At 46.3% G+C, this 19,876-nt stretch overlaps 1 protein-coding gene across 1 annotated transcript in view; it reads left to right on the forward strand.

Moving 5' to 3' along the window:
- Positions 1-19,876, forward strand: part of SEZ6L (seizure related 6 homolog like) — a gene marked incomplete at both ends in the record, with an annotated part of 201,248 nt that overhangs the window by 126,712 nt on the left and 54,660 nt on the right. Inside the window, 6 exons of the mRNA XM_079717992.1 lie at positions 1,735-1,927; positions 3,837-4,022; positions 7,612-7,777; positions 11,531-11,697; positions 12,097-12,291; positions 14,083-14,221. Of these exons, the coding sequence (XP_079574118.1) occupies positions 1,735-1,927; positions 3,837-4,022; positions 7,612-7,777; positions 11,531-11,697; positions 12,097-12,291; positions 14,083-14,221 (1,046 nt within the window). The remainder of the gene's footprint in view (positions 1-1,734; positions 1,928-3,836; positions 4,023-7,611; positions 7,778-11,530; positions 11,698-12,096; positions 12,292-14,082; positions 14,222-19,876) is intronic.

A 19,876-nucleotide genomic window follows, 5' to 3' on the forward strand; every position in this document is an offset into this window, starting at 1 on the left:
CTTATTAAACACACACATAGTCATGGAAGCCCCATGTGGCTCATTTGATTCATAAACTTTTGGCTGCAAACTAAGAATGGAAAAGCAGGGTGGCATAGTGCTCAAACATCTGGGTTTTAAGTCGCAGCTCTACCAGTTAATGCTATATGACTTTGGGTAAGGGGCTCCAGCTCTCTGAGCCTCAGTTTCCCCATCAGTAAAACAGATGAAAATGTTGCTACTTTACAGAGTTTCAGGGAGGAATAAATATGACAGTGCACAGAGAGCATTCATCCAGAGCCTAAGGGAGAGAGAGCGGGCACTCAATGCATGTTACCAATTATCCCCACCCTAGTTCCAGGCCATCCCCAACTGACCTCCCCATCTTTAGAAGCACTTTTTGATATGAAGTAAGATGACATGCCAGGAAGTGGTGAACTGTCCAGTTCACTGTCCCACAGAAGAAAGGGTGGAAGTGAAGCCAGAAAGCCACCAGAAGATTTTAAGCAGAGTCAGTTGTATGACATAAGCAGAACTTTACTTTAGGAAGGTTTTCTGATTGTATAGGAAGGATGACAGGTAAGCCTCTCGGCAGAACTTGTGTCCAGAGCTTAGCACAGCATGTGGCACATGGTAGGTACTTCGTAAATGTTCATAGAATTAACCTGGAGAAAAGTTGCCGTCCAGCTGATTCTGGCACTTGATGAACACTTTCCTCCACTTGAATAGACCCACTCTGTCTAATACTGTGTGGAGCTTTTCATCAGGCACAGTAGAATTCCTTCGTTAGCACCTACTCTGTACCAGTCACAGCAGTGGGGGACAGGATGGTGTGTAAAACTGATGCAGTGCCTGCCCTAAAGGAGTCTGCCGTTTTGTGATTGAGATAGACACACATGGAAGACATTGGGATGCTTCTCCCAATGGTCTGTAGTAGATGTTCATAGTGGATGTTGTGGAATCACAGTGGAGAGACAGGCAGGCTCCTTGGCAGTTAGGGAAGGTTTCACGGAGAAGGGTAATTTTAGTGGGGCTTTGACGAATGAGTAGGCATTCATCAAAGAGAAAAGAGAGTAACGTGTATGGCCTGAAAGAGGAAAGGCTTGTCAGTAATGCCTGCCTTGCTTACACAAGAGGCAAGGGTCTGGGGCCCCAGGCCCCACTAAGAGAAGCAGAAATATTCATATTGGGAACTGGGGACTGACTAAGGTCCCCACCCCAGCCCCGCTCCATTTGTTCAGCATCCTTGTCTGCGAGTAAAGTATCTCCCTTCTTTTTCTCCCAAGCCTGGAAAGTGGACTTGGCAAACCAAGTACATGGGGCTTTGAGGAGCCTCTGCCATTGAAGCCACCATTGAGGAGGAAAAGAAAGTGGGCCTGAGAAAGCCCTAGAGATGAGGCCCCCCACGCCCTCACCAGTTTATGCAGAAGGGCAAGAGTGTATTCAGTCAGTCTATAAAGATTATTGAGCACGTACTATGTGCCAGGCACGATTTTAGGCCCTGGGGACCCTGAGCAGCATGGAAAGTTTCCTGCCTCCCTGGAGCTTACCTTCTGGTGAAATGCCTTCTGTCTCCCTGGAGATGGGACCTCAGGCACAAGCTGATCAAACCCCTGCCCCCACCTGCCAGCTCCAGAAGACTCTGTCTCGGCTGCCAGCATCCAGAAGCCTCTTTCATGGGACTCAGATAAGGGGGCTAACAGATGCCCTGTCTCAAACACGACTCAGATTCTGTCTACCCCTACCTGTCTCCAGGTGAAGAGTGTGAACCTGTCCGAGGGGGAGCTGCTTTCCATCCGTGGGGTGGACGGCCCCTCCCTGACCATTCTGGCGAACCACACCCTCCTGGTAGAGGGGCAGGTGATCCGAAGCCCCACCAACACCATCTCCGTCTACTTCCGGACCTTCCAGGACGATGGCCTTGGGACCTTCCAGCTGCACTACCAGGGTAAGATCAGGCTGAGGCTGTTGAGATGTAGCTTTTGTCTCCCTTTCTCTCTGGAGCCAAGGATTCTCACCCTTTTTGTGCCAGGGACCCTCTCTGGCAGTTTGGTAACACTGTGAACCCCTTCTTAGATTTGTGTTTTTAAGAGCATAAAATATATACAATTCAAAAGGAAGCCATTCATATTTAATAGCAGTTGTCAAAATATTGTTTTCATCTGTGATATCATCTATGTGCTTCTTTATTAACACATTAAATATTTCCCATTGGCTCTGATAATTACTGTACTTCCAAAGGAGCATAAGAAATATGTCAAGATATTCATTTTGATATGAAAATATCTATGATTTCTCTTGGTGACAAAGTCACATGTTCTGTGACTATGTTACAGATTGTTGCCTACATCTGTGATTGAAGGAAGTATCATTGTTAAGTAAAAGGTTAATGAAGAATGAGCAAGCCCCTTTTTCCCATTCAAGTTCATGTCTCCTGAATCTGACACACAAATCCCATGAGAGTCCGTGGGTTTCTGGGAAAGAGCCTCTGCTACTGGAGTCCTTCTCTCTTTTTTCTTCTTCTCCACTGTTTCTTTCTTTCCTTTTTGTCTGTTTCTAGTCTCCTCTCTTTTGTTTTCTGTTCACCTTTCTCCTCTCTTCTCCTCCCTCTTTTCTTGCTTCCTCCATATCTTTCTTTCCTCCCCTCCCTCTGTTCATTCCCACCCCCATTCTCTCTTCCTTCTCTCTCTCATTTCAATGTCATCCCATTTTCCCCACCTCCTGGGCGGTTCCCAAGACCTCCGGTTACTTCCCTTACCAGGAGCTCCCCCTGGATCCTTGCCAAGTATATGACGGGGAAGGGGAGCCCTTAGCCACACCTTGGGAGATGGAAAGCCATCCACATTTACGTCACATTGACTGAATGTCTGGAAAAACAATTCATTAAAAAATTTCCCCTTGGATGTTTCTGAAACAGATGGGCGACTGTATACAGGAGTGTCCGTTTCCTCACACCTTCTCAATATGCAGACTACCGTCTGTTATCTTTGTTAATTAAAAAATGGAAAAAATAGCTCATTGAGCCATGAACTTGAATTTAGTCCTCCTCATGGGAACTGGGAATGCAGATATCCTAGGCTGCAGGAGAGGTCAGACCGTAGTCTAGTGGTGGAGCTAGGATGGATTCAGCACCCTCTTAGGAAAATGAAACTCAAGGAGCTCAGCGTGGTCACGTACACCCTTCTACCACCCCATCCAGTGAGCTCTGTGCACCAGATATTGGGCTAAGGAGGCCCTTCTTTGGCATTTCACCTGTAATCCTTACCGCCACCTGTGAAACAGGGACGATCACAGAGAGGAGAGTGAAGCTCAGGGCACTGTGTCACTTTCTCAAGGTCACACAGTTTCTGAGCGATGGAGTAAGAGAATGTAAACTCACATCCATCTCCCTCAGAGCCCAAGCCCTTACCTCCCAGGACAGTTGTTTCCAAGCTTTCATATCTTGGGCATTTCCTGAAGAACTGGTTATTCTAACTCTGGTCCAAGAGCCTGCATTTTCATCAGACACCTAAGCTGTTCGTGCAGGTGAGCCTAACCTACCTGGGTGATCCTGTCCCTCCTGTGCTCAAGGAGAAGGCCATTCTGTCTCCAGGGAGAGATGGGAACACATTTGTCACCCCAAACCTGCCGTCTCTGGTTAGACAGGGTGGGGAGCTTTGAGCCTAGAAAAAAGTGCTCATCTGGCAGTCTCAGCACCACGTGATCAACTCGAGTCACAAAAATACCCTCCTCCAGCACTCCAGGGTCCTCAGGGGCCTCATCTTTTCTCCTCAGCAAAAATTGACTCCCAGGATGTGGGTCATGTTCTTTGTCTCCCCCTCTGAGAGATGACTGTCTGCCCCTGCATTTCTTCCCAGCCTTCATGCTGAGCTGCAATTTTCCCCGCCGGCCCGACTACGGGGATGTCATGGTGATGGACCTGCACTCAGGTGGGGTGGCCCACTTCCACTGCCACCTGGGTTACGAGCTCCAGGGTGCCAAGACGCTGACGTGCATCAATGCCTCCAAGCCCCACTGGAGCAGCCAGGAACCCATCTGCTCAGGTACATGCCAGCCTCAGCCAGACCAAACATGGATGGTCCACTTAAGAGGGGAGAGACCAGCCCCCAGGGTATTAAGATTGACCTTAGGGAAGAGATTCCTCCAAATACAGATGGCTACTGCCATTTAAAGTTTTGTTATATGATAAAATTGACCTTTAGTGATACTTAGTACATTCACAATATTGTGCAACCATCACCACTATCTTTATCACCCCCAAAAGGACACCCTGGACCCAGTAGCAGTCACTCCCCATTCTTCCCTGTCCCCAGCCCCTGGAAACCACCAATATGCTCTCTGTCTCTATAGATTTGCCTATTCTGGACATTTCATATACATGGGATCGTACAATATGTAATCTTTTGTATCTGGCTTCTTTCACTTAGCATAGTGTTTTCAGGGTTCATCCACGTTGTAACGTCTGTCAGAACTTCATTCCTTTTTATGACTGAATAATATTCCATGATATGGATAGGCCACAATTCATCTGTTCATTCGTTGGTGGACATTTGAATTGTTTCCACTTTGGGGGTATTAGGAATAATGCTGCTATAAATGTCTGTATGCAAGTTTTTATGTTTTCATTTCTCTGGGGTATATACCCCAAAGTGGAATTGCTGGGTTATATGGTAATACCACGTTTAACTTTTGAAGGAACCGTCAAACTGTTTTCCACAATGGCTGCACCATTTTACTTTCCCACCAGCCGTGTATGAAAGTACCAGTTTCTCCACATCCTCACCAGCACTTATTTTCCATGTCTTCTTTTTATTATTATAGCCATATAATAATGTGGGTATGAAGGTATCTTACTGTGATTTTGATTTGCATTTTCCTAATGGCTAGTGACATTAGTATCTTTTCATATGCTTGTTGACCATTTGTATATCTTCTAGGAGAAATGTCTATTCAACTCCTTTGCCCATTTTTAAAATTTGGTTGTTTGTCTTTTTCTTGAGTTGTAGGAGTTCTTTATATATTCTGGATACTAGACCCTTACCAGATACATGATTTGAAAATATTTTCTCCCACTCTGTGGGTTGTCTTTTCACTTCTTGATAGTGTCCTTAATTTTGACAAAGTCTAATTTGTGTAATTTTTGTTTGTTGCTTGTGCTTTGGATATGACAGCTGCCATATTTTGAGCCCAGTCCATATGCCAGGGCTCTGATAAATCCTCACAGCAATCCTACATGGTGGGAACAATTATCCCCATTTTACAGATGAGGAAACTGAGGCCCATGGAGGTGAAGTTTCTCCCTCAAAGTCACCAGATAGAAATTGAACTGAGTCCAGAACCCTTCTCTCCCGAGCTCTTTTCCTTACACCTTCACTGTTCAAAGTGCAATCTGCAGACCAGTGAGTTTATTAGAAATACACAATCCCAAGCCCCATACAAAACCAAGCGAATCAAAATCTACATTTAAAACGCTCCTTTTGTGGTTCATGTGCGCATTATAGATTGAGAAGCACTCTGTACCACACTCTGTCTGCCCCAGTGGCCATAACCTTGACCATCCTCAGTTATCAAGAGAGCAAATCTCTATTAGATTCTCAAAAGTCCTGATCATGGCCAGGAAAGTGTAGGCTGCCCACATTAACTGAGCACCTACTCTGTGCCAGGCCATGAGTCATGTACAAGGAGACTACTGGGAATAAGAAAATATCACTCCTGCCCTCCAGGCATTCATATAGTCAGTAGAATTCAAAATGCAAATGAGAGCTGATGATAAATTCTCAGATTTAATTGTTGCAGTATCATTCCCCCAAGGCCCTTCAGAATTTTTTTTTTTTAACAAAGAAGAAAAATTCAAACCATAGGGCAGTTGGTCTCCAGGCCTCCCTCACGTTAATTTTTATCTATGTATGAAATCAGAGAGGAATTAAGCCTCAATTTGTGCTAAGAAAGACGGATGGGGAGCCGCGGCTGGCAAATTGATACCAGCCATCAGTCGGCTTAATAAGGCAAGGAATGGGAGCAGAGAGGCCGCAAATGAGCGGCAGCTCGGGGGGGACAGGTGGCCGGCGCCCCCCACCAGGGACAGTGTCCTCCATCTCCTCGGCTCCTGAGCTATGGGGCAGTAATGCTGGCTACATTTTGAGCACCTACTCTGTGCCAGGGACAACGCCAAGCCCTCTACATGCAGTGTTTCATTGACTTAACCACCACAGTCCCATGAAGAGGGTGGAATTATTATTAACATTTTACAGTGACCTAGAGGTTCAGAGAGCTTCAATGGCTCATCCTAGATCCACAGCAGATAAGTGGCGCTGGCCAGATTTGAACCTTCACTTTTGGATGGGGATTCAGGAGAGGTAGCTGGAGAACCTGTGTCCCAGTGCTCTGTCCGTGGTCCTGAAAGAACTACTGTACAAGACTTCTTGGTAGTGCCTTTGCTGTAGGTCACAGCAGAGTCCAGAGCAGAGAAGGGAGCTATCTGCCTTTCTCATCAGTGCACGTCACTGATGCATGACTGCATTAGTCATGCAGTCATTCAGCAAATATTTAATGAGAACCAAATATCTCCTAAAAATAAGACTACCTCCCCACATTTGTATGACTCTTTCTAGTTCACAAATCACTTTTTAATATTTATTAAACTTTTATGATAAAAGTAATACATGGCTCTGGTTAAAAAAAAAAATTCCAAGAAAGTGTTGAAGACTGTAGCAAATCACTTTTATATTCCTGGTCTCAATTGATCCTTGCATATAGCTCATTGAAATAGATATAGTGGACCATTTTCTAACTTCTTTTTTCCCACTTACAATATAGTGAATATTTTCCTATATTCTCAAGTTCTTTGAGAACATGGTTCTTAAAAACTATATGAATGACATGCATTTATTTCACCAAGCATCTGTACGCGGACATTCATGTCGTTTCTCGTTTTTTGCTCTTAGAGGCAATCTGGCAGTGAACATCCTCATTCATACATTTTTGTGAAACTCTCTAAATCTTTTCTTAAGGTAAATTCCCAGAACCTTCATTACTAGGTCAAAGTGTTTGAACATATTTTCCAGATTTTTCATCAAATCGCCCTCCTGAAAGGCCACAGCAACTTGCATTCTAACCACTCCTGAATGAGAGTGACCATTTCCCATCACTGGAGATAGCTTCCCAGTTTATTGCTGCTTTTTATCTTGACCAATTAGGTGGATAAAGATAGAATATAGTTTAGATTTGCATTTCTTTTATTACCAGTGAGGCTGTATTTTTTTAGTGCTTACTAAGTAATATAAGTATATTTCTTCTTTTGAGAACTGCCTATTTATGTCCTTCTTAATTACCATTTTATAATTAGGAATCAGGGCACAGCCAGTGCATGGAAGAATCCTTAAATCACAGCCATTCATTCCCCACCATGGAACGCACATGGCAATGGTTCTAATCATGGAATTAGACCTCCTGTCAAACAGGATGAACCTCTCTCAGGAGGATGGGACTTTTCCCATGGTTTCTCTCTTCCCCAGCCTATTTCCTCCCATGAAGGGGTGGGGAGTGGGGAAGGATGAAACCATCACTTCCTCTCTCTCTCTGTCTCTCTCTGCATCCTCTCACTGCCCACCCACCCCTACTCTCTGACCCCAGCCCCTTGCGGAGGGGCTGTGCACAACGCCACAATCGGCCGCGTCCTGTCCCCAAGTCACTCTGGAAATGCCAATGGGAGCCAGTTCTGTATGTGGACAATTGAAGCTCCAGAGGGCCAGAAGCTGCATCTGCACTTTGAGAGGCTGTCACTGCACGAGAAAGACAGGTAAAACTCTGAGGGTCCCCAGCCAGCCTCATTCCCAGAGTGTTAGAACGTGGCTTGGGATTTGGAGTCTTGAAAGGACTAAAATGCTGCCTCATGGACGTCAAGAAAGGAAGAGCTGGGGAGGGTGGCAAGGATATTAGAGACCATCATCTTCCATCTCTTCCTCTTACACATAAGGAAACTAGGACATACAGAGGGGAAGGGGCTTACCCTGGTCACACAGCAGGGTAGGGGGAGACGCAAGAAGGGAATCCAGTTCCCCCACCTCGAACTGCCTCATCCCTTCTCCTGCACATCCCTTTTTGCAATTGAACAAGGAGGGAGTGTTTACTGAGCATCTGCTCTGTGCCCAGTCATGTATTAGGCTCCATAGAGAACAGGAGACAAGTAGGAAACATTGGTTCCTGGCAGTTGAGATGGAAAAACCAGACTTATGTACCAGAAGGAACTAGAGAAGATACAAGACAACATCTAACCAAGAGTATGTCTGTAGATGCTAAGTTATATGCACAGAATCCAGAACCTGAAAACTCTGAGAACTTATTCTAGAATATTCTGGAATGTTCTAGAAAATTAGGGTCTTAGCTGCTTAGACTTGCTGTCTTAGATTGAGTTCCCTTGGAAACAGACAGAGTGACAAAGATGTGAAAGAAAGTGGTTTGTTTGGGAGCTGATCTTAGAAAGCACCAGGAAAATAAGCAGAGAAGGAAAGGGAGTAGATACAGTATGTATTAGTAGGCAGGTGACTGCAGAGACAACTGGGTCTCTTATCTACTGCGGGCCTCCAGGAAGCTGTGTTGAGCAGGGCTCAGAGCGTTCCTATCGGAGGGTGAGGGAGCTGGGTATTTATCCACCCCCACCATCCATGTTGGAGGAGGTGTGCTCCTGGACACACTGATTCCCCAGCACTGCCTGCCACCCTTGGAGCTGGCTGGTTCTCAGAGACTCTGGAAACCATCCGAAAATAGGTGAGGAATGGTGCTGAGGGGATGTGGGTAGGGCACCGACAGCATGTCAGCACCTTAGAATTCTGCAATCTGTCCTATGTTGATCTTAGAATTATATAGTGTCTTGGCTTCTTTGAAGCTTCAAACCTAGACCATTAACCTCTAGGAAAGGATTCTGAGAGAAAATAACAGAAAACTAAATAAGTTACCCAACTCTGGAGTCTACTTCCTTCCAAGTCGTCCAGCCTTATCCTGAACAACTCCATATCAATAAATCACTGCTTTAAAGTACAAGATGTGGGGCTTCCCTGGTGGCACAGTGGCTAAGAATCCGCCTGCCAGTGCAGGGGACACGGGTTCGAGCCCTGGTCCGGGAGGATCCCACATGCTGTGGAGCGACTAAGCACGTGCGCCCCAACTGCTGAGCCTGCGCTCCAGAGCCCACGAGCCACAACTACTGAGCCTGCCTGCCACAACTACTGAAGCCCACACGCCTAGAGCCTGTGCTCCACAACAAGAGAAGCCACTGCAATGAGAAGCCCGCGCACCACAACGAAGAGTAGCCCCTGCTCACCACAACTAGAGAAAGCCTGCACGCAGCAATGAAGACCCTAAATTAATTAATTAATTAATTTTAAAAAGAGAAGAAATGGGACCTGATCTAATCCTTGGAAAGAGATTCGATCAGGGAACCCAAAATACAGTGAGTGGGTAGAGTAGCCCAAGCAGGGAGAATAGGAGTGGGGGATGGGCAAAGATTAGAGGTAAATGGGGATCATCTTCTGAAGGGCTTTGGGTACCAGGCTGCCTCTATAAGCTATAGATAGCCATGGAAGGATTTTGAGTAGAGGAGAGAAATGAAGAAAGATTTTAAAGATGGTTTCCCCCCAAAATGAAGTCTTTCTAAACTCCAGTCCCATAGTATGCAGCACAGAAGGTGGGTTCTCTGGTCAAACATGTTTGGGAGACAATATATACACAGTCTCTGTCTTGGAAGGTGCTAATGCACATTAGCTGGCAAAGGCACTGACAAGTCCTGCAAGGGAAAAAATGTTTAATTTTTATTTAACCTGGCATTTCCCAAACCCATTTGACCATAGACTATGTATAGATTTTTATTACTATTTTAGACATTCTAGAGAACATAAGTAGAAAATTGCTGTTTTTGAAAGATTAATTGACTAGAGATTTTGAGATCCTGAGAGTTTGCTCTAGAGCAAAAGGCATTGGTTTTCTGAAAGAGGAGTCCTGGGGCATGGCCCCCAAGATACAGCAAAATCAGCAGGGATCAGAAGATTGTGAAGAGGCCCCTTCCCACTCTCGGAATGGCCCTTGGCCTCTACCTCAGCCCCCTCCTCATCCCAGCCACAGTGGACACATGGCAAAATGAACAGACTGTGACTCTAACATTTATGCATTTTGGTGACATTAGAAATTCATATGATAAACCCTTTTTATGGGTCACAGTAAAAAAAAAAAAAAAACCTCAAAGGATTAAAAATGCCTGTTTATGAGTCCAGAAAAATAAGTGATCCAATTTGTGTACTGGTTTCTTCCCCATTTTTGCGTAACTTTTTAAAAAATACCAAGGCTAGCAAAGAGCCAAGTGCCAAAGGTTGTATTTTTCTTTCTTAATTTATTTATTTATTTATTTATTTGGGGCTGTGTTGGGTCTTCATTGCTGCGTGCGGGCTTTCTCTAGTTGCGGTGAGCATGGGCTTTCTCTACTCTTCCTTGCGGTTCACAGGCTTCTCATTGTGGTGGCTTCTCTTGTTGTGGAGCACGGGCTCTAGGCGCACGGGCTTCAGTAGTTGTGGCACGTGGGCTCAGTAGTTGTGGCTCACGGGCTCTAGAGCGCAGGCTCAGTAGTTGTGGCACACAGGCTTAGCTGCTCTGCGGCATGTGGGATCTTCCCAGACCAGGGCTCGAACCCGTGTCCTTTGCATTGGCAGGCGGATTCTTAGCCACTGTGCCACCAGGGAAGTCCCCAAAGGGTTTTAATAACAGTAGAAATGAATACCAACATTTTGTCTGATGCCTTTCATTTTTCAGGACACTTTACCATGTTGTATTCTCACAGTCCCCCTGTAAGATAGGTAGGAAAGACATTGTGATCCCTCTTTTCAAGGCTGTGGATTCTGAGGCACAAGATGTGTTGAGACTTCTGTAAGCTCAGTGGGTAGGGAACTGGGGACTAGAAATTGGGACTCCTGACTCCAGGCACAGTGGTCTTAGGAGATAAAAATCAGTGACAAAGTCTAGTAGGGATCCAATGCTTGGTCATTTGACATGCATACCTACTCTTCCCTGCGCACTTTATATCCATGGTCTCTAATCCCCACACTCTGGTGTAGGTGTGCTTGTACCCATTTTACAGATGAAACAGGGGCTCAGTGGGGTGCAGTGTTTTTGTCCAAAGTCACTCAGCTCAGAAGTTAAAGTCGGAACTCTGTCTGATTATATATATATATATCAGTGTTTCAGGAATGATATTAGCCCAATCATCCCAGCTTCTCAATTAGTAATAATAATCAGTATCTATTAATTCGTCTGGTCATTACATCACACCCAGCACCTTCCTTAAGAGCTCAGAATCTATCCATGAGTCTGGGACAAGCATTGTACAGAAAGGGAGACAAATTCGAATAGATGAAGCAGAGTGTCCGGGCGAGTATGGGGTGAAATCGGGATGTGAGTCTGGGATTGAGGCCCCGGAGGGGGTGGTCACAGCACACACCTCCCACTGCTGTGCATCAGCGGCCCAAGAAGACCTCACATTGGCTCTTGTCTCCTTCCCCACTGCCAGGATGATGGTCTACAGTGGGCTGACCAACAAGTCCACTCTTCTCTATGACTCCCTCCAAACCGAGAATGTCCCCTTTGAGGGCCTGCTGAGTGATGGCCACACCATCTGCATCGAATTCATGTCTGACCAGGGGCGGATGGCCTCAGCCTTCAACATCCGGTTCGAGGGTGAGGGTCCCGGAGGCTGCCCCGTCTCCTGGGGTGGCAGCGTGGGAGCAGGGGAAGCATGGCGGGGCCGGGTCATGGGAGGTAGAAATCTGACCTGCAAAGGATGGGGGAGAAGCCGTAGCTAGAGTGACTCTTGGACTTCCAAAGGCCGCCTCTGCAGGGTTGGGAGAGCAGAGGTTCTTGTTCCCATTTTAGATATGAAAATAATGAGGCCCGAGAAGCCAAGTGAATGGCCTAAGGGCCCTCAGCAGGTCAGTGGGAACTGGAATGTGGGGTCTGGTACCCGTTTCCCTTGGGGCTTCCCTGGACAGCAAGAGGGGCCCCTGCTTCTGAGACACAGCCCTGTGAGCCACCCCTGACTCACTTGAGTGGCTGCCCTCTTTTGTGTCCTGGCCCCAGCCTTTGAGAAAGGCCACTGCTATGAGCCCTACATTCAGAATGGGAACTTCACCACGTCCGACCCCACCTATAACATCGGGACCATAGTGGAGTTTACCTGTGACCCCGGCCACTCCCTGGAGCAGGGCCCGGCCATCATTGAGTGCATCAACGTGCGGGACCCATACTGGAACGACACGGAGCCACTGTGCAGAGGTGAGTGGGTCACAGCCCTCCTCCCAGGGCACCCCAGACCCGTCCACCCCTTCAGATGAAAGGCCCAGCTTATATACCGATTTTAGGAGTAGAATCCTTTCTGGAGCTCACCCTCCTTTGGGTCAGGTTTGCTGCTGGTCCTTGAGAAAATCACAAAATGGATAAAATTGAAAAGTTGCCTCTTCCTCCAGGCACAAGACCCCATCACTCACAGCTTGGTGAGAAGATCGCTGCATGGATTTCAGCTCCTACCTGTGCTATGCAGACATGTGCAGTGCACAACCCGCTCAACAGCACATGGCAGCCCTGAGTCTAATTAATGATAATGATAATAACAGTTGTTAATAGGAGTGCAAAAAACTGTGTTGCAGGCACTTTGTGCTTTATCTGATTTAATCCTCACTACAACCCTGTGAGGTGCATATTATTATTGATCCCGTGTACAGATGAGGAAACAAGCTGTGACGTGACATGCTTCAGAACACACTGAGGGTAATTGGCAGAGGTGGGAATGGAACTCAGGTCTCTCTGTTCTCAGAGACCTGTGCCCTGAGCCCCTTTGGACAATGTCAGCTGTATGGAATCCTCATCTACGGGGACTCCCAGTGCCCTGCCCCCCCCCCCCCACTTCTCCATGTTCAAGGCCACTGAGCCACCCCAAGCCTGGACCCATGTGGGGAATGTGGAGTAATGAACAGAGCCCTGGCTCCTGGCAGCCGCCACCTGGATGGTGGTTGGCGTGAAATCACAGCCTTGCCGTGGTGAGGGATTGATCCCTGTATTAAATGTACTGGTTTAAGAGAGCGGAATTTATTGGTGCTTTGGCCTCTGCCACACTGAGAATTTTCCAAAGCAGTAAACACAGAGTGAAATTTAAAGGGCCAGGCGCCAGGTGCGGCCACATCTCCGCTTCCAGTTCAGAGCCAGGGCATTCCACAGTAACGTTAAGAATTACTGAATGCTTACCTTGTGCCAGGCGCTGTGCTGTGTTTGACATCCATGAGCTCACTTAAGCCTCAGAATAACCCAGTGAAGTCAGCAACTGGTGTTTCTCCCTGCTGTACAGAGGGAGGCATCTGAGGCTCCAGGAACTTCTTACATGCCTTGTCACAGAGCAAGAGGCAGATGGCAGAGGCAAGACTCGAACCCAGGTCCCTCTGACTAGAATGTACCGTCTCTAGTCACTATTCACCCTGCTCAAGGGGAGGGCTATTAAGGATGCACTTGAAACTTTGAACTCTGTCCTTCGTCCTGAAAGAACTACAGTCATCCTTCAGTATCCACAGGGGACGGGTTCCAGGGCACCCCCACCCCCCGCGCCCCCAATACCAAAATCCGTGGATGTTCAAGCCCCTTATATAAAAGGGCACATCCTCTCATATACTTTAAATCATCTCTAGATTACTTATAATTCCTAATACAGTGTAAATACTATGTAAATAGTTGTAAATACAATGTAAATGCTATGGGAATGTCCGAAATGCAGTGTTAACGCTATGTGAATAGTTGCTGGTGAGTGGCAAATTCAAGTTTTGCTTTTTGAAACTTCCTGGAATTTTTTTTCAAATATTTCTGATCCCCTGTCAGTTGAATCCATGGATGCAGAACCCACAGTACAATGTCCTTGCCCCACCTTTGCCAAATTTCAGCTAAAGGAGGCAGGTGGCCAGTCCTAATTTAATCATTCCGCACACATGTATGGACTGTCTGACTTCATAGACCACACTCTTAACTGTTACACCATATCTGCTTCCTTATGAATAATGTGTGTGTGTGTCTGTGTCTTTACAGCCATGTGTGGTGGGGAGCTCTCTGCCGTGGCCGGTGTGGTGCTGTCCCCAAACTGGCCAGAGCCCTACGTGGAAGGTGAAGATTGTGTCTGGAAGATCCACGTAGGGGAGGAGAAACGGATCTTCTTAGATATCCAATTGTGAGTGTTTATGATGGGTGGACCCCCCCAGGCCAGCCAGTTGGGGAAGAAATTGCTCCTGCTTTATTGTTTCAACCAATATTAATTAAGCATCTACTGCGTGTCAGGACTGTGCAAAGAACTGGGGTCCCTATGGTGAGGAAGTGACAACATCATACACACCCAGAAGGAGTTCCTATCCTCAGGAAAGTCAGTTGTCCAAGGAAACGGGCACTAAGTGAGGAATTGCTTCGATGTAGCTTTGTTAAGTGCTGTAAGGAAAGGTGCCTGATGCCATAAGATTCTATAACGGGGATTTGATATAAAGAGGAAGGTCAGAAAAGCCTTTGCTGAGGATCTGACAAAGCTCAGAACTAAAGGATGAATTGGAGTGAATTCATCCAAGAAGGAACAGAGTATGCAGAGGCCCTGTGACAAGAGCAGGCACAGCATTTTCAGAGGACCGAATGGCTAGTATGGTCAGGAGGAGGAGAGAAATATAACAGGTACACTCTGTACCACAGTAGTTTATTTTCCTATCTGTCTCTCTCAACTAGACCAGAAGGTCCTTGCAGTCAGGACCTGGTCTGATTTATCTCTGTTTCAGGGTCTAACACAGAGCCTGACACATAGTAGATGCTCAGAAAATGATTGCTGAATGAAGAAATGCTGTCATGAATGGATTTACTTGGCTGTGTGGCTGTTTCCAATATTCAGTGGGGGTACCTATTAGATGCTCCATCCAGAACTTTCCCTAACTCCCCAGGAATCAGGAGAAGGGGACAGAGACACACAGTGGTGGCTAGAAAAGCAGAAGAAAGGGCTGTCCAGCAGATCCAGACATGTGGCTAGGACAGTGGGGGGATGCCAAGTTTGGAAGAGCCTCTCTGGATGCGGCCTGGGGGTCAGCTCTCCCCTCAAACCTGAAGTAGAAACCCGCTTGTCTGGGAAGCATGACTTGGGTGCTGCTTGGCTTTGCAGAGGAGCCTGGCGAGAGGGAAATTATTTTCAAGATTTTGTGCCAGTACCATACTGTTTTGATTACTGTAGCTTTGTAGTATAGTCTGAAGTCAGGAATTGTGATCCCTCTAGCTCCATTCTTCTTTCTTAAGATTGTTTTGGCTATTCGGGGTCTTTTGTGTTTCCACACAAATTTAAAAATTTTTTGTTCCAGTTCTGTGAAAAATGCCATTGGTAATTTGATAGGGATTGCATTGAATATGTAATTGCCTTGGGTAGTATAGTCATTTTAACAATATTGGTTCTTCCAATCCAATAACACAGTATATCTTTCCATCTGTTTGTGTCATCTTCAATTTCTTTCATCAATGGCTTATAGTTTTCTAAGTACAGATATTTTGCCTCCTTAGGTAGGTTGATTTCTAGGTATTTTATTCTTTTTGATGCAATGGTAAATGGGATTGTTTCTTTAATTTCTCTTCCTGATATTCTGTTGTTAGTGTATAGAAATGCAACAGATTTCTGCATACTAATTTCATATCCTGCAACTTTACTGAATTCATTGATGAGCTCTAGTAGTTTTCTGGTGGTAGGAAACCCCATTCTAAAGCTCCTTCCTCCAGGAAGCCTTCCATGGCTCCCCACTGCCCTCATGACAAATATAAATTTATGGTCCCAGTTGATGAGCACCTCACCACCAGAAGTTGCTGGGCAAACCACCTCAGTCTTCAGCCAGGAGAAGAGGAAATCAACTCCTGATATCTTGGCTTCTGCTGAAGGTCCTCCAGCTCCCTGCCCCAAGACATAGTCTGTGGTCCCCTCCCTTCTGCCCAGTTCAGCATCCTCTCCTCACAGCATGCATCCCTTATGGGTGGTTTTGCTTCACCAAGACTGACCCACGTCTCCCCTTGGTGTCAGAGGCCTGGAAGAGGAAACAGGAAAATGGGAACCCTGCTTTCATCCCCTCCAGGCATCAAATATTCAATTAACCTTCATCTAAACATGGGATGGGGTTTTACTTCCACTACAAAGCACACGATGCAGCAGCCCATCCAGGAAACTGGAGCATTTAAGCAGAAATACTTCCCCAAAGCCAGGCCACCACCAGCATTAGCATCAGAAAAGGAACCCTTGCAGGGGGCACTTTCTTCTGATCATCTTGGCAACTCTAGATGTGAGTGTTGGCTAGGAGGGAGGACCCCTGGGTTCCCTTCTCTGTGCCCTGACAGTGATCCCTGAGCAACCCTGGACCTGTCACCCAGCCTCTCTGGGCTTCACACTCTTCTGCAAAGGGACAGGTTGCCTTGAACAGAGAGGATGCAAACGCTGACTCCTGCAAGGTCAGGCAAGTATCATAAAATGGGAATTGGGGCTGTGTGAGATAATGTAGAGCTGGGGGAACTGTGGTGAAGTGGGAACTACATCCCCACCTAACATCATTTAAATTCAAATTTTTAAAAAAATTATTTTATTTAAGTATAGTTGATTTACAATGTTGTGTTAGTTTCTGGCATACAGCAAAGTGATTCTGTTATATATACATATATATACACATATACATATATATGTATGTATACATATGTATGTGTATATACATATATATGTGCATGTATATGTGTATATATATACATATACACGTATATATGTACGTATATATGTTATATATACATATATATGTATATGCTACCGTATATACGTTCTTTTCCATATTCTTTTCCGTTATGGTTTATTACAGGATATTGAATATAATTCCCTGTACTATACAGTAGGACCTTGTTGTTTATCCATTCTCTCTATATAATAGTTTGCATCTGTTAATCCCAAACTCTCGATCCTTCCCTTCCTCTATCCCCCTCCCCCTTGGCAACCACAAGTCTGTTCTCTATGTCTATGAGTCTGGTTTAGTTTCATAGATAAGTTCATTTGTGTCATATTTTAGATTCCACATATAAGTGATATATGGTATTTGTCTTTCTCTTTCTGACTTACTTCACTCCGTATGAGAATCTCTAGGTCCATCCATGTTGCTGCAAATGACATTATTTCATTCTTTTTTATGGCTGAGTAGTATACACTGTGTGTGTGTGTGTGTGTGTACGTGTGTGTGTGTGTACACCACATCTTCTTTATCCATTCATCTGTTGATAGACATTTAGGTTGCTTCCATGTCTTGGCTATTGTGAATAGTGTGGCTATGAACATAGGGGTGCACATATCTTTTCGAATTATAGTTTTGTCTGGATATATGCCTAGGAGTAGGATTGCTGGATCATATGGCAACTCTATTTTTAGTTTTTTTGAGGAACCTCCATACTGTTCTCCATAGTAGCTGCACCAATTTACATTCCCACCAATAGTGTAGGAGGGTTCCCTTTTCTCCACACCCTCTCCAGCGTTTGTTATTTGTAGATTTTTTAATGATGGCCATTCTGACCGGTGTGAGGTGGTAACTCATTGTAGGTTTTTTTTAGTTTCTTTTTTGGCTGCATTGGGTCTTTGTTGCTGCGCGAGGGCTTTCTCTAGTTGTGGTGAGCAGGGGCTACTCTTTGTTGCTGTGCGCGGGCTTCATGTTGTGGTGGCTTCTCTTGCTGTGGAGCACGGACTCTAGGCGCGCGGGCTTCAGTAGCTGTGGCATGTGAGCTCCGTAGCTGTGGCTCATGGGCTCTAGAGCGCAGGCTCAGTAGTTGTGACGCATGGGCTTAGTTGCTCCACGGCATGTGGGATCTTCCCCGACCAGGGCTCGAACCCGTGTGCCCTGCATTGGCAGGCAGATTCTTAACCACTGCGCCACCAGAGAAGTCCCTCATTGTAGTTTGATTTGCGTTTCTCTAACATAAATGCAATTTGTTAAAATAATGCCCCCTCCTCTCCAAAAAGTATCTGCTGGTCAGATTCAGACTTGAGGGACCACAAGTCTAAATCCTTTCTAATGGAGGTGATAAAGAAAGCCATTTTCATCATTGAGCACTCACTGTTTGCAGGGTTCTTTCCAAACGTTAATTAATTTACTCCTCAAAGTTATCCTAGAAGGAAGATGCAGCTATTATATTCAACTTATTTCCACCTGCCTTCTTACCTCTTACTTGGATGTCTAAGAGGCATCTCCAACAACGTGTCCCCAAACTTAAACCCTTGATTCTCTTTCTCCAAACCTATTTCGCCTCATCTTCCCATCTCAGAAAGGAGTCACCCATCCTGCCTGCTGCTCAGACCCAAAAGATGTGGAGTTATTCTAGAGCAGGAGAACACTGGTCAGCGTTCCACAACGGCTTTCCTTGACAAGTGGGTGGGGAGCAACTTCCTGATTTGCAACATTTGCCAATTTCCATGGTGTAAATACTCCCATTGTGGCCAATATCAAGCAACCAACACAAAGCCAACAGGGTCACCAAATGCCTGGACATTTAATAGTCAGCCCATATGGCCCAGTAGGAGCCACCGGCTCCAGCACACTCCCTGTGAACAGGATTCTTCCCTTTCTCCTACATCTGTACTCAGAGCCTCAGTACATCCTGTTGATTCTACTCAAGACTTAAATCTGCCTGGAGTTGAAGCATCTCTGACACCCCCACTGCCACCACCACCGTGGTCTAAGCCTCCGCTGTCTCGTCCTCACTTGTCTCCCTGCTCCTGCTTTTGTCCCACTGGGGGCTGTTTTTAACCCAGCACCCTGCGTGATCACATCATGCTCCGCCTCAAACCCTGCAATAGCTCCTCATTCTATTCAGAGTAAAAGCTGAAGTTCTTACAGAAGCCCTATGTGATCTGACCCTAATTACGGCTCCTGCTTCACTTTTTTCCACTCTCCTCCTTGGTCTCTCCTGTTGGCCACACTGGCCTCCTTGCTGTTCTGTAAACATACCTCAGGGCCTTTGCACTGGCTGTCTCCTACCACCCCACCCCCACCCTGCCCTGGAATGCTCTGCCCTGAATATCCATATAGCTCACTCCCTAGCTTCCTGCAGGTCTCTGCTCCCATATTGCCTCCTCTGAGATGTCCCTCAACACCCTTATCTAAATTAGCAGGGGGCTTCCCTGGTGGCACAGTGGTTAAGAATCTACCTGCCAATGCAGGGGACACGGGTTCGAGCCCTGGGCCGGGAAGATCCCACGTGCTGCGGAGCAACTAAGCCCGTGTGCCACAATTACTGAGCCTGCGCTCTAGAGCCCACAAGCCACAACTACGGAAGCCCGCGCACCCAGAGCCCATGCTCTGCGACAAGAAAAGCCACCGCAGTGAGAAGCCCGCACACCGCAACAAAGAGTAGCCCCCACAAGCCGACAAGCAGCCACGAAGACCCAACGCAGCCAAATAAATAAATAAATTAGCAGGACGTGGAGAAAAAGCTTTCCTGAGAAAGCAACTTTTCTAAGTGGGTGGTTCTCAACCAGGGATGATTTTGCGCGCCTCCCCCCGGGACACTTAGCAATGTCTGGAGGCATTTCTGGTTGTCATAAGTGGTATGTGTTGGGAGGGGGGGGATGCTACTGGCATCTAGTGGGGAGAGTCCAGGGATGCTGCTAAACATCCTGCAATGCACAGGGCTGCCCCCACCGAAAAATTAGCGGACCCCAAATGTCAATAGTGCTAAAGCAGAAAAACCCTGATCTATGCTGAACTGAGACCAAAGGACAGATAGAAGATGAGCAAAGATGGAGGGAACAGTGTTCCAGCCAAAAGGAACAACATGTGCTAAGGTCCAGAAGCAGGAAAGC

The sequence above is a fragment of the Hyperoodon ampullatus genome (genome assembly GCF_949752795.1).
Source record: "Hyperoodon ampullatus genome assembly, chromosome: 13".
Taxonomy (NCBI): domain Eukaryota; kingdom Metazoa; phylum Chordata; class Mammalia; order Artiodactyla; family Ziphiidae; genus Hyperoodon; species Hyperoodon ampullatus.